The 15199-nt window shown below is 44.1% G+C and overlaps 1 protein-coding gene across 3 annotated transcripts in view; it reads left to right on the plus strand.

Annotated features, from left to right (window-relative positions):
- Positions 1-15199, plus strand: part of P4HA2 (prolyl 4-hydroxylase subunit alpha 2) — a 263726-nt gene that overhangs the window by 170706 nt on the left and 77821 nt on the right. For all 3 annotated transcript variants that reach the window (XM_063928183.1, XM_063928184.1, XM_063928182.1), the window contains exons 5-8: positions 2485-2622; positions 6495-6734; positions 9250-9449; positions 11985-12161. In XM_063928183.1, coding sequence (XP_063784253.1) covers positions 2485-2622; positions 6495-6734; positions 9250-9449; positions 11985-12161 — 755 coding nt within the window. The remainder of the gene's footprint in view (positions 1-2484; positions 2623-6494; positions 6735-9249; positions 9450-11984; positions 12162-15199) is intronic.

Raw genomic sequence — 15199 nt, forward strand, 5'->3', positions numbered from 1 at the left:
AAAACAACCTATTAGATTTGTTAACCCAACCAAATATTATAACTGGATTTGGGATTTCTCCTAAACCCCTGTGAGCCAGTCCGATTCTGTTCGCATTGATCTCTTCAAATTATTTAAGCTACAGGTTGGTACATGGCATACTTCTATGGTCTGTGATTTACCGATAAGTTTACACTCACCTTACTGTGATAAATAACCTATTCCTGCAGAGCCATTTCACCACTTCCTACGTTCCAAAAATGGTTTTCTTTTTTAATTTGCCGGAATGCACAAGCCCTGACTAGCCTCCAAGCCACAACAGACGAAGAGAACAATAAAACATTTACATGTATATTGAAATACATCAGCTGGCAATAACTAAAGGGGCCACCAGCTGACCTAAAGGGGCCACCAGCTGCTCATATGTTGTTTTAGTTCATGGTAATCAAATTTGTTTTTTACATACTTTACTGCTGGGCAAAAAGTTATCCCAGGCTTTCAGCCGCACATACTGTAGCTATGACTGGAGAATGAGGTTTCCCTGTGGGCTTAGAGCACTCCGTCTGCCTAAGTACTGCAGCGAGGCTGTGATAGAGGTGACACTATACTTTAGGCTAGATAGAATAAAGGAAAATAACTGCTAGGTTCACTTTAATGTCTAGTGTGCTGACAACTAGACCTAGCTCTTTTTGATGTTTTAAATATTCCCATAAAGTTTTACATAGAGGATGTCCACTATTCCACGTACACACTGCTGTAAATCTGTCCGACATATGGTCTCTGTAATGTTGGCTAGCTGGCAGTGGGCCAGCTTTATACCAGATGCTAGTCTCCGAGGCACTGCTGTCTATTAGACCTGTTTCCTTTATGATTTGGCTTATTACATCTGTAGTTCAGCTTCTTTATACAGACCTTCAGGAATACCTAGAGTCAGGCAAGATTATTATGAAGAACCAGCATGGGTTTGTGAGGGATAGGTCTTGTCAAACAAACTTAATTAGCTTCTATGAGGAAGTAAGTGCGAACCTAGACCAGGAAAGCGCAGTGGATGTGATATTTTTAGATTTTGCTAAAGCCTTTGACACGGTACCGCACATGAGGTTGATACATAAACTAATAGGCCCTACACATTAGGCAATATAACAATGATATGAACGTTCTCATTCATTAATGAACCAGAGCTCGTTCATATCGTTCAGTGTGTAGGCACCAACGAAGAACGATGCGCATCCCCGCGCTCGTTCATCGTTGGTGCCGGGTCACTTATGCATGCAAGCCAATATGGACAATCTCGTCCATATTAGCATGCACTGCTATGGAGCCGGGTGACGGGGGGAGTGAAAAAACTTTACTAACCCTGTCACTGCCCCCCTTCCCCGCCGCAGGTTCGCCTGTCATCCTTATTGGTCGTCGAGCAGCTCGGCGGCGGGTTGCCGAGTGTGTAGGGCCATTAAGAGAGCTTGGTCTAGGAAACACAAGTTGTACTTGGGTCAAAAATTGGTTGTAAACTAGAGAACAGAGTTGTGGTCAATGGTAAGTATTCCAACTGGGCTAAAGTATTAAGTGGTGTACCTCAAGGGTCTGTACTAGGGCCTCTTCTATTTAACATATTTATAAATGACCTGGGAGACCGTCTTGAGGGCAAAGTGTAAATTTTCGCGGATGACCCTAAACTGTGTAAAATAATTAAAACAGATAGAGATGTTGACTGTGTACAGAATGACTTAATCAAATTGGAGGTTTGGGCCGCAAAGTGGAGTATGATGTTTAATATAGAGAAATGTAAAGTTATGTATTTTGGGGCAAAGAACAAACATACAATTAACAAATGAAATGGGGAAATGGTAGCGTATCAGTAATTGAGAACGATTTGGGGGTATTAGCATGCATAAAAAGGGGGATGGAGACAAGGGAAGAGAGTGTAATCCTACCGCTATATAAATCATTGGTACGGTCACATTTGGAATACAGTATGCAGTTCTGGGCACCTCACTAGAAAAGAGACATTGGAACTCGAAAAATATCAGAGAAGAGCTACCAATTTGGTTAAGGGCATAGAGTCGTTGAACTATAAAGGTTAACCAGGTTAGATATGTTTACACTGCAAAAGAGGTGACTGAGAGGAGTTTTGATTAATATTTATAAATACATTGAGGGGCAATATAGGGAATTATCAGGCGATCTGTTTATCAAGAGATCTGTACACAGAACGCGTGGCCACCCCCTAAGGTTAGAGGAGAGGACTTTTCAAACCCAGCGAAGGAAGGGTTTCTTCACAGTTACGGTGGTTCAGATATGGAATTCTTTGCCGAAGAAAGTTGTCTTGGCTGACTCAATTGATAGGTTTAAAAAAGAAATTCAAGGATACAACCTCTAATAATTAGATTAAAAATAGGTTTAATTCAGTGGGCAAACTGTCTTTTTTTCCACCTTAACAATGTTACTATGTTAACCATGCAAAGACCTTACCTGTGACTCATCCAGTGTTTTTCTGCTTGGGTTTAGGCTTTATAGCAAACCTCACTATGCAAAGGGAATTCTTTCCAAGCGAAGAAGATGAAACTGGAGCGGCCAAAGCATTAATGCGTCTCCAAGACACCTACAGACTGGATGCAGAAGTCATAGCAAAAGGAAAATTACCAGGTTGGTGCAATTTACAATTCCTTAAGAATGCCATTTGCAAACCTGCCAACTTCAGAATGTTGGGAGGAGGGACACAGACACGCGCCAAAGATGTGTGCCTGAAAATTGGGGGCGTGGCCTTGTGGGTAGGGGGCGTGGCCTTGCGGAAGATCCGCGATTGCCGGTCATGCCCCTGTTTTTGCAGCTGTGTAGGGCATGCCAAGTGCTCTGTGAGCTACTGGTATGCCCCCTGTCCCTCTCTCCCAGTGAAGAGACGCTCTGCGCATGTGTACAGCATCTGTTCACCGCTGCCACAAGAGACAGGGTTTCCCAACTGCACCCCCCACCGTGGGACACTGCGACCCGCTGGTGGGACAGCAGATAGTCCCAGAAAAATGGGACTGTCCCGCCAAAATCGGGACAGTTGGGAGGTATACATTTGGCCTGTTTCATTCAGTGATATGTCTGCTAAACAAAGAGTCTGTCACTTTGGAGGAAGGGTGTGCATGCATGAACATCAGAGGGCTGGAGTGCGGATGTTTCCTTTTTATATTGTGATTTCAGTTGCACCAAATACCCCCTCACAGTGCACCAGGTCCTATGCGACTCTGCTGCACCGAGTGCCTTTTTCATATTTAAAACAGCATATGGCACTGAGCAGTAGGGTGTGTGACATTTGTACATACAGTATGAGTGTGAATCTTTGTGTAAAGGGCTCCGATGCGAGCAGCCGCTGCTTTTCTCACACAATGTCCCATTGTGCTTCATTTGTGACTTTGTATATGTGTGAAACCAATTCCTGTGCAGTTAAAGTCGCAGCCTACTTAGCACCTCTTGTACACTGTGACCGGCTTTCGTTGTGCCTGGGATGCAACTGAGATGCAAATAGTAATAAAGAATGCGGTGTGCCACTCCTCAGAGCGTCTCAGTCGTGGCGGGCTTTTTGTGCCGCATGGCGTATAGACACTCCATATATGATGACACAACTGTACATCAGTTTAAATGCATATATTTGTACATATAAGTGAATTTTCTATTACTATGAACATGTCTCTGTAAATTAGAGTATCATAACTGAAGTCCATGAGATTCCTAACATCAGGTTACATATGTATTTAGAATGTGTGACCAGCATTTAAGAGATTACTCCACTCAACACGACTGGCGTAGTGGTTAACTTGCTTCCTCACAACTCTGAGATTTTGAGTTTGATTCCCATCGAGTCCCTATCTGGGTGGCATTTGTCGTTTCTCCTAGTGTGGAGTTTCACAAATTCCGTCATTACAGGCCAGATTTTAAGGCTATCCATGCTTGAGTCCAGACGGTTAAATCAAATTAACTGAGGCATTGTCACCTGTGCTCAAGCATGGATATACTTAAAACCTGGACTGTAATGGCGGCATTTGGGATACTGTCCTAGTGTTTGCATTGTTTTCTACCAGATACTCTGATTTTGTTCTACAACTCACAAACGTAGTGGTAGGTTTATTGACTTTTGACAACAATTAACACTGCTGTATATACGTGTGTGTGTGTGTATGTATATATGTATTAAAAAAAATTGTATGTATGTACATGCGGTAAAGAATATAGGGCCTAATTCAGACCTGGTCGCTGTTGTGCGAAATCGCACAGCGGACGATTATCGAATGACTGCGTGTGCACTGCAATGCGTATGCGTGTTGCCAAACAGCAACAGGATGGTGCAAAAATTTTGATTGCTAGGCATTTGCAAGGTGATTGACAGAAAGACGTTTGGGGGTAGTAACTGCCCGTTTTCTGGGAGTATCAAGAAAAATGCATTCATTTCCAAGCGTTTTCTGGGAGGGTGTGTGACGTCAGCTCCGTCCCCAAACAGCCTGTTTGTATCGCATTGTAGGAGTAAGTCCTGGGCTACGCACAGACTGGAAAAAATCATTTGATGGTGAGTTGCGAGCGGATTTGCAGCTGTCCGCTGTCAGGCGATGTTTTCGCATGGCATACACGTGCATTCGCACACTTGCAAGGGGCGGATTTTCACTCTCTCAGGGCGGCGACTATCTGATCGCAGACCTTTGGAAAAATGCAGAGAAGCAATCAGGTCTGAATTAGGCCCATAGTAAGCTCCACTAGGGAAGGGACTGATATAAATGACCTGTATACCAATATTGGGTTCGGTATGTAATCCCACTGGCTGGGATACTGAATGTCACTATCCCGACATTGACATCCAGAGCAGTGGAATGCCGGCAGAGTGGCGAGCACATCGAAGCTGCTTGCGGGCTTGCTGCGCTCGCCACGCAGCTGACTCGGCTACAGGTTCTATGCTCGCTCTATGGGTGCCGTGACACCCAAAGGGAGTGATATCGCCTAATTCGCCGGTATACCAGCGGCGATATAGTGCCTCCGTTGGGATCCTGGCGTCTGTATCGTGACTGCCGGGATCCCGACGACCGGTATGCTAACTACATACCCTAATATTCCCTTTAACCACTTGCCTGAGATGCGATCATGCCTGCAAGTGCTCTATCTGACCTGGTCGCACAGGATGCGACCAGTCAGATAGAGAGTGTTAGCAGCGGCAGGGAAGATAAACTTCCCCCCGCTGCTGCTGTCAGAGGGACCGGAAGGTCCCTCTGCCTCCCTGCACTCTCCCCCTGTGTCTGCTGTGCTGCCGATTACTGCTGATCGGTCAGCACGGCAGGATCCCCCTCCTCCAGCAGCTGCAGACAATAGCAACCGCTGGGGAGAGTAAATTAACCCTCCCAAGTCACCCCCAGACCCCCCTGCATACCTGCAGGGGGATCCCGTCTTTCAAAATGAAAGCCGCGATAGTCGCGATGGTCCCTGTCGATGTTTCGATGTTTGGAAAAATATTTTTGCCCCCTTTTTTTAACTAAAATCATTTGGGATAGGGTTAAAGTCATGTTCTTCACCTAATTCACTCACAAAAAAACCCCGACAATTACGGAGCGGTTTTCGGTGAAATAAATCGTCAGTTAAGTGGTTAAAGAGCAGCAGCACAGGTGTATGCTATATAATAACTAAATAATCTAAAAGATCAATTGACCTCTTGTAGGACCCTTCCCAAACTACCCAGCCATAGTACTACTTTTAGCTGACTTCTGGCCACATTCAGTATTACTTTCTTTTGGATTTTATTTATAGCGGTACCTGCTGCTAATACAATATAATAAATACAAAATAATACATCAATATCTTGTCTGCCTCCTACATCAGTTTTCAAAAGCTAGACTTATTTATTTATTATTACCAGGTATTTATATAGCGCGCACACATTCCACAGCGCTTTAGACAGAATATTTGGCCATTCACATCAGTCCCTGCCCCAGTGGAGCTTACAATCTCTGTTCCCTATCACATGTACACGCACACACATTCACACTAGGGTTTATTTTGTTGGGAACCAATTAACCTGCCAGTATAATTTTGGATTGTGGGAGGAAACTGGAGCACTCACAAGAAACCCACACAAGTACAGGGAGAATATACAATTCTATACAGTTAGGTCCATGGTAGAAATCAATACATTACCTCAGTGTTGTGAGGCAGTAATGCTAACCATTACACCGTCTGTGCTGCCCTTATGTTCACCTTTTGATGGAGCAACAGGTTTATTTGAATTGTGTATATATGTTTTTGGATTTTTTAACATGTGGCGCAGGTCACTTCATCTGTGAGAACACTCCATGTGAAGCTAATCTGCATGCTTGTAACTTTGTCCTCTAGGAATATATATTTATAAATGCCTGTAGGCCAAATGGAGACCATCCATTTCTAGAAGTTATCAGTATTCTGGGTTCTCTGTGTATGTAATTGAACTAAATGCATTTGTATAATTGCAGATTCTAAATTTCTTAATCTGTTGTTGATATTTTCATTCAATATTTTAGGAAGTAAATATGTTGCATCTTTATCTGTGGATGATTGCTTTGGTATGGGAAAAATAGCCTACAACGATGGTGACAATTACCATACTGTTCTGTGGATGCAACAGACTCTAAAATTATTGGATGAAGGGGAAAAGGCCATGATTTCGAAAGTGGATGTTCTAGACTACCTCAGTTACACTGTTTTCCAGCTCGGGGACATCCATAGGGCAGTGGAGCTTACACGAAGACTACTAGTTTTAGGTAAGGGCACAAACACTTTTTTTCCCACTGGTATGTATGAGTTATTAGCTGTGCCTTCATTTTATAGTGGAGATTTATCAAAACTTGTAGAACGAGAAACTGGAGAGATCAGCTCCTAACTAACATGTTATAGGCTGTGTTTGAAAAATAACAGGAGCTTGCTGGTAATTTATCTCTCAACTTTGATAAATCTCCAATGACCAGATGTGCACGTTTGGCCGTCTGCAAACACAAAGCACTGCCTCCCTCCTGAGTCCTGACACTGTGCTCAGCACTGCTTTCTTCCCCTCAGCTGTGCCTCCCTCCTGGCCGACACTGTGCTCAGCACTGCTTTCTTCCCCTCAGCTGTGCCTCCCTCCTGAGTCCTGACGCTGTGCGGCAGTCGAGTAGGAGTGTATAAATTGCGCATGCACAGCAAAGGGAACACTGAGGTGGCTGGCTGTTGATGATGCCAGGCAGGGCATCGCACCATCTTCAGACACCGGCCCTACACACAGATGCCAGCACTGACACTGCACAGCATGTCTGGGCCAGGGCAGCTCTTAAATCTATGTAATTAAAGGTTGGTGTTGCTGTAATTGAACAAACATTGACATCTGTATGGCATAATGTGTAAGGGGCATTTCTGTGTGCCTTAATGTGTTGTAAGGGGCACTACTACTGCGTGGCATCATGTGAGTGGGCCCTACTGTGTTGTAATGTGAGTAAGGGGCACTACTGTGCGGTGTAATGTGACTAAGGTTGAATTGGCAGTACAGTTAGGCCACACCCCTTCCCTGTGAGACCACACCCCTTTTTGGGTGTGTGCGTACTTGCTCTACTTAAGAATGTGTAGGGGGACACCAATGCTCTTTGTATACACAAAGCACCAAAATGGTAGTTTTGGGCATGCTTTGGTGTGCACACGTGTCCTGCTCTGTGTTCAGCAGCCTGCCATAAAAAATATCTAATCCTCTACAACTGCTAAGCCAGGCGATGTTCAATTGGGAAAATGCTTACAGAACCAACCAAATATGGCATATGTTTGAATTCCCTGCAGCAGGAGCTCTGTTGTGTGTACACTTGTGTGTGTGTTCTACTATTAAATATATTTATAAGAGCATAGACTAAGTAGTAGGAGGAGTCAGGAATAATAAGGGGAGGAGACTATACCTGGAGCCAGATGCTGAGGCGCTTTAAATGCCAGGGACTATTTTTAATTCCAGTCCAGCCCTGGGTACACACATGTACAATCATACTTTTCAATGCGATTTTAATTTAGATTTTACGTACGTTTGGAAGTCCCAATCAAAATGCTGGTTCCAGCGTACACACCTTTACAATCTACGTTCAATATCGGAAACTCATCTATCTAAAATATCGGAAACACACAAAGGCAGCGCTGCTGCTGGCGGATCTTCAGACAGATTTGTCGGCAGTGAATGCACACTTCACTTTTTGTCCGATATTGCACCTTCCAATCTGATGAAAATGAAACTGCACATAAAAGCTGATCTACAGATGCGACCGGATATCTTCTGATAAATCATGTTGGAAGGTGCATAGGATCACATGGGTGCAAACGTTCTTGTGAAGGGGTAGCATGCCGTTCGTGGCAAAGATAAACTAGGATGTATATGTATCTAATGGCTTTTATAATGTTATGTTGGGCCCTTCCTATACGCTTTTTTAATACTGTAGGTAACGTGGCACTCCAGACGTCTAACATCAGTCACCAGTATGCAGTGCCAGGGCAACATTTTTAGTTACAGTTTTAATAGCTGTTGTAGAACAAAACATATACAGTATGGTACATTGGAGTCCATGGGTTCAATTCAATTCAGCGCGGAATGAATAGTACCGGGAATTAGCTCCTGTGCTATTCAATTCTGCACGCTGTCATGTCAGGGAAGGTTCTCGTGGACTAAACATGGTATTTAGGCACAAGAACGGGCATTCTTCATCTAAAGTGCCCGCCTCGATGCAGTTTTGTCTGTGCAGCAGCACAAAACAGCATCGCGTACCTAAGTTTTCTGAGTTTTGCTTGCATCCACAGAGGGGTGTGAGAAGAACTCCTCTGGTCAGGGATGACAGCGCACTGAATTGAATAGCTCCGGAACTCCCTCCCAGTGCCATTCACTCTGCGCTGAATTGAATGGAGTCCCATGTTTCCATGTATGCACCTGTGGCTCTGTACGAACTGATAATCTATTGAGTTCTAGAATGCAGGGGATCCAGCATCACCATAGAGTCAGAAGTATATAAGAGATCTTGATTTATGGATTTGTACATAAAAATAAAGGTCTAGAAAAGGTTACTCGGGGCTGTTATATTCCTCTACAACATCAACTCTATTACTGCCTACAGTATGTGTTCATACAGTGCAAAGAGTGAGTCTGCTCAGTAGCCAAAAGTGGTTCTTAGTGTATTTTATGTTACAGGGAACAATCTTCTTCTAATAGGAAAGCTTAGTAATACTAGTGTGGTTACACATTATATTGTATCTCACGGTTATCCTCCCTGTTATTTCCTATAGATTCCAGTCATGAGCGAGCTGGAGCTAACCTGAGATACTTTGAGCAATTGTTGGAGAAAGAGCGAGCTGAAGAGGAACTCAATAAGACATCTGACAAAGAGCCTCAAAAGCCTCATTCTGGCATCTATGACCGACCCCTGGACTACTTGCCAGAACGTGATACCTATGAAGCACTATGCCGTGGAGAGGGACTTAAATTGGTACTTACGTCAATTTTTCAAAGCTACGTTCTTAGATTCTCTTTATGTGTTACAAAGTGTGGAAAACACAGATTATAGAGGGTTAACAATCGCTACAAAACATTTTTGTGCTAGCATGCATTCATATTTATTAACATTTAGGTAGCGCCTTCATACTAGTGATTTACAATTCAGAACAAAAATAGTAATACAATAAGATTGGATATTAATAAACAAAGAATTGTTCTGGAGTAATAAAATTACACAGTGGCAGATATCTGGCCATTATAGTATGTAAATCTCACTTGTTTTTGTTTACGCCTTTGTGGTACGTGAGCTAAAACAGGTACTTTCCTCTCATGATTAATTACAAGGGTTTACTCTTGGTTTGTATGTGCAAATGACTGCACAGTGCTACTTATCTTCATTATTGTAGTGATGCTATAATACCTTTAAAAAGCCTTCAACAATAGGTACATATTAGCTGTGAACAGCAGTCTATATTCAAAGTGGGTATAAATATACACACAAATATATGGATAATAAAAACACAGTGAATAATCAATAAACAATAAAATGCAAATCGGTGACCCAAAACCCATCATGTCATCCCCCCCAGCAGCTGTAATTTTGTAGTCTCATTTGTAGCTTTACATTCTGAAAGCAGCTGTATTTCCACAGTCCAGTATTCTGTTGTAAGGCAGCTTGGGCGGATCCAGAACAAAATGACAATGGGGGGGCACCATAACAGGGGACAGAGGGTGTTATTTGTGCGTGCCAAAGGCACATGCACCCCTGGTAAAGTAGCCGTGTCCTCCTAACAAGTATGTGGCCTCACAGCAAGGGGCGTGGCTTCAAAGGGAATGCTGTATCCATACAGGGAAAGGGCGATGCCTTAGAGAGGCAAAGGGTGACAGAAAAGAGAGCATGATTGGGAGATAGTGATGAGCGGGAGAGGCAGTGGGTGACTTGGAGAGGAAGTGGATGAAGCCAAGGAGTTGGTGAGAGGGGTAGGCAGTGGGTGATGCTAGGGAATGGCTGACGGTGAGGAATTGGGTGACGCAAGAGGAAGACAGCGAATGATGTAGAGGATGACGATGAGAGGCAGTGGGTGACAGGAGAGAGACTCTGTGACAATGAGAGATTGTGGGCGAAGCATTGGGTGACAGGGACAGACAGAAGGGTGTCTGGGGAGGCAGTGGGTGAGTGTAAGAGGGTGACAGGGAGATGGTGGGTGACAGGGAGATGGTGGGTGACAGAGAGAGTACAGGCAGCAGTTGGATGCTGCTGCCAGAGTCTGGCCCTGGGAACTGACTGCCAACCCACTGCCTCCTTGCAGCTCCTGCCTTTTCCTCCGCTCTATGAGTCACATATCGATTCTTGCTGTTCCCCAATGCTCCCCAGTACGGAGTGCTGGAGGTTGTGTGCACCCTTAGTAAAGGGAGGGCATGGGAAAACTTCTGGGGTTTGCAGCTTGGTCCTGTTGCTTGCTGGTGGTGTGTGGGGGATAAGGGCAGTGCCAACCAGGCCGGCACTGATGGCTGCACAGGTAAGGAGGGGAGAAAGACTGACAGTATCCATTAGCGGGAACCTAGAGCCGGGAGGCACCAGCTGGCAAGAAGCCGCAGGTGAAGCTGACGCCACTGGGCGTGGTCAGTGCAGCAGTGGGAGATGGCACCAGTACGCAGCTGTGTAACTGTCAGAATTAGCTCACCGAACCTACACACACACCTACACACACACACACACACACACACATCTGATTCACAACAGTATAGAAATCCAGCTATTCGCATAAACATTGTGTCTTCCGTCACCGTCTAAATCACTCTAAATATTCTTTATGCAATGCACGCTCTGTTTGCAACAAAGTAACTCCATCTCCTCTTTATCTCACAACAACATCAACCTTCTGGCAATAACCAAAACATGGACACTCACCCTTCAGCACTTTCACACGGTATTCTCCACTTCACCCACACTTCCAGGCCTGAAAACAGTAAAGAAGGTGGTGTTGGAATATTACTGTCCCACTATTGCACATTCTCAGTCCTACCAAAGGTCCTATTGCTTACACTTACATCTTTAAAGTACATTATTTCTGGATTTTCAATACATTCTCTCTGTGTGTTGCGGTGATCTATTGTCCACCAGGGCCACACCAACATTTTTCTCCCTCATCCCTTTTTCTCTGACATTCCCGTCATCATCATGGGTTATTTTAACATCCCTATTGATATTGCACATTCTTCTTGTGCATCCAAATTACTCTTTCAGCCTCTCCCATTGATGGGACTCTTTTACTCATTGAGATGGCCACTGCCTTGATTTTCTATTCACTAAGATATACTCAGATTCTGATTTCATTAACACTGCTTTCCCTCCCTCCGATCTCAACTTTATCTGCATGCTGTCCTTCATTACATCAAGATATCTCCTATTGAACTGTACCAAGCACTTAAATCACTTTACATCCTTCCCACACGGAACCCACCTGCTACTATCCATGTGCAAGATCTTCTTTTTTACTGATGTTCTCTGTATCCTACTTCTTAGGTTCCTCGGAGACAGAAGAGACTTTTCTGTCGGTATCATGATGGGAATAGAAACCCTTTTCTGCTCCTGAGTCCTGTTAAGGAGGAAGATGAATGGGATAGTCCACGGATTGTCCGCTATCTGGATGTTTTATCTGATGAAGAAATAGCGAGGATTAAGGAGCTGGCAAAGCCAAAAGTAAGTAGTTTGTCCATGTGCATTTTCTTGCACTACAAAGTAATTACTTATTCACTCCGTTCCCCTTATTTTATTCTTCTGTATTACAAATTACTTCTATTTGGTTATGTTATTCATTTATGGACCTGATGTTTAATTTGATTTTTAATATCCATAAATTTGATAGCATGCTTGGCAGAATAGTGTTGCAGAACTCTTAGCTCCTGCAGGAGAGACATGATCCACATCTGAGCACAGGCCCATGCCAGCTGCAGCTCCTGGCAGCCACCTCACATGCAGCACAGGTGGCTATTTATTCCTACAAAGTGCTGATGGCAAGCTTGGCCACAGCTTCTGATTTTACATGTGGTATTCCATTTGACTTTTTACATGTGGTATTCCATTTGACTTTTTACATGTGGCATTCCATTTGAGAATTTGAAAGCAAATATTACTGTGCCCCAGTAATACATGTTTACAATATTCTGTTAAGGTTCAGGGCCATCTTTTTTGTATAGGCATTTGCTCAAGGGCCCCAGGAGTATAAGGGCCGTACTCTGATAGCTGAGGGTCCCCTTTTTCCAGGGGTACCAGATTTTTTAAATTTGGCCCTGGGGAACCGGAGATATCTGACTTCAAAGCAGTGGTCCCCATCCAAGCCTGTTAATTGCTCTTCCCAGCCAGATATCTTAGGCGCAGTAGATACTCACCTTCCATTGTCTGTATCTTAGGATGTGTCTGACTTAGAGTTTTTCTGAGGGTATATTCCAAAAACTGGCACTCTCTCCTTTTGGTGGACACTGGCAGCCTGTCTCTACTATGCCCAGAACCAGAGATATCAGCCTTCCAGCAGCTGGGCCCTGCTCCAGCTCCACACGCCTGGTATGCAGTTTTATATTTTTGACGGTGGATTGGTCTGGCTCCTGAACTCTGATCCCTAAGTCCCCAGTACTTCCTGAAAGATGGGACTTGAGATATCTGCAGTCAAGCAAGCTGCCCTCCCACTGGAAAATGATGAATGTTAAGCACACTCCACTATCCACCCCTCCACTGTGTATTAAACACCCCCTACCACCTTGGAAGTGATTTACCAGGGCCCTTTCATTCAGCCCAATGCCCCTTTCTAGAGTTCAGTGTTCTCCATCCCACCCCATCTCTCATCATCTGTGCAGTAAAGTAGTAATAACCAGAAATGACTGCTCCAGGTCCTACGTCCTGAGTGGAAAATAGAACACCCCTTACTGCCCGCGGGACATCAAAGCTGCTGCTGATAGCACCACCCATCCCTACGCTGGAGGATGGGTAGGGACCCCAGTGCATTGCTTGGCCCGGGGGCAGTCCTGATTCAGGTATCACCATCCACTGTTGCTGTTTGTATCAGTGCTGTCATAGAATTATACCATTGTGCTGGATAGCTTGATATTCTCTAGCAATAATTGGGATCCTGCACAGTCTAAATTAGAAATGTGCGCCAGACCATTTTTTGCTGGATTTGGATTTGGCTCTGATTCGTCATCCGGCTTTGGATTTGCCAAACCGCTGTGACTGGATTTGGAAAAGTGACGTAAAAAGCTAAAATCAAATAATTTGGGCCTTTTTTGTTCCTAGAGTATTATTAACCTCAATAACATTAATTTCCAGTCATTTACAATCAATTTTGACCACCTCATAGCTCACAATATTGTTTTCACCAATTTTAGCCAGAGGCTGCAGCAAGCCGGCTGGTTACTAAGTAACAAAGCAGCGCCACAAACATGGCTTTAAGATGCACGTGAACAAAGCTAACTTGAGTAAAGCACAGCTAATACAGCAGAGTATAGCGCAACACATAGCAGTGTGCCCCGGCCTATATACACAATCATTATACTGCACAGCCACAATTAGTCTGGAGTCTCTGTAGCACAGCCCCGCAAGTCCCGCGAGAATCTTACGCCAGGAAGATGGCGTTCAGCCTTGGCGTGGAATCGGAGTCTGCCAGGAACAATCGGATCCCAATGTTCTGAGGGGCTCGGACTCTGTGGAATCAGAACTCATTTCTAGTCTATATGTGACTATTTGTTTTGATTTTGGAGAAACATATTTTCTGTACCACATCAACTGGTTACAAATCACTAGTTGCAATCAGGGTTTTAGTTTGGAATTGCAGAGTACCCCTTTCTTTTCAGGAATATTAGGAGAATAACACACATTGGGGGTAATTCAGACCTGATCGCTGCTGTGTGTTTTCGCAAAGCTGGCGATCAGGTCCACACTGCGTATGCACCGCAATGTATAAAGCAGATTGCTGCACAGCGATGGGTTTGTGCGACGGATCCGTTCACAGGGGCGATCGTAATGAGATTGACAGGAAGAAGGCATTTAATAAATCACCTGGCCCAGATGGTTTTCACCCGAGGGTTATTATGGAGCTTAGGTCACAGCTAGCAAGACCCTACACTTGATTTTCTATAGTTCAATTAGATCTGGCATGGTACCAAAGGATTGGCATATAGCTGAGGTAGTGCCGTTATTTAAAAAGGGAACTAAAACTCATCCTGGCAACTATAGACCGGTCAGTTTAACCTCTATAGTGGGTAAAATATTGGAAGGAATTTTGAGGGATAGCATAGAGGATTATCTGCAGACTACTAAAATTATTAGCAAGAGTCAGCATGGGTTTGTGAGGAAAAGATTGTGCCAGACTAACTTAATTAGCTTCTATGAGGAGCGGTAATCTTGACTAGGGAAAAGCAGTGGATGTGGTCTATTTAGATTTTGCAAAAGCCTTCGATACAGTGCCTCACAGGAGACTGATCATCAGATTAAGGGAGCTTGGCCTAGGAAATATTATTTGTACATGGATAAGTAACTGGCTGGATAACAGGGTACAACGAGTAGTGGTCAATGTGATGTTCTCCAGCTGGGCACCAGTAGTTAGCACTATGCCACAAGGGTCAGTACTTGGCCCGCTACTGTTCAGTATATTTATTAATGATCTAGGAATAGGCCTGGAAAGCACAGTGCCAATCTTTGCAGATGATACTAAACTTTAAATATGTAATGGGTCATTACAAGGAGTT

This window comes from Pseudophryne corroboree, chromosome 6, assembly GCF_028390025.1.
Source record: "Pseudophryne corroboree isolate aPseCor3 chromosome 6, aPseCor3.hap2, whole genome shotgun sequence".
Taxonomy (NCBI): domain Eukaryota; kingdom Metazoa; phylum Chordata; class Amphibia; order Anura; family Myobatrachidae; genus Pseudophryne; species Pseudophryne corroboree.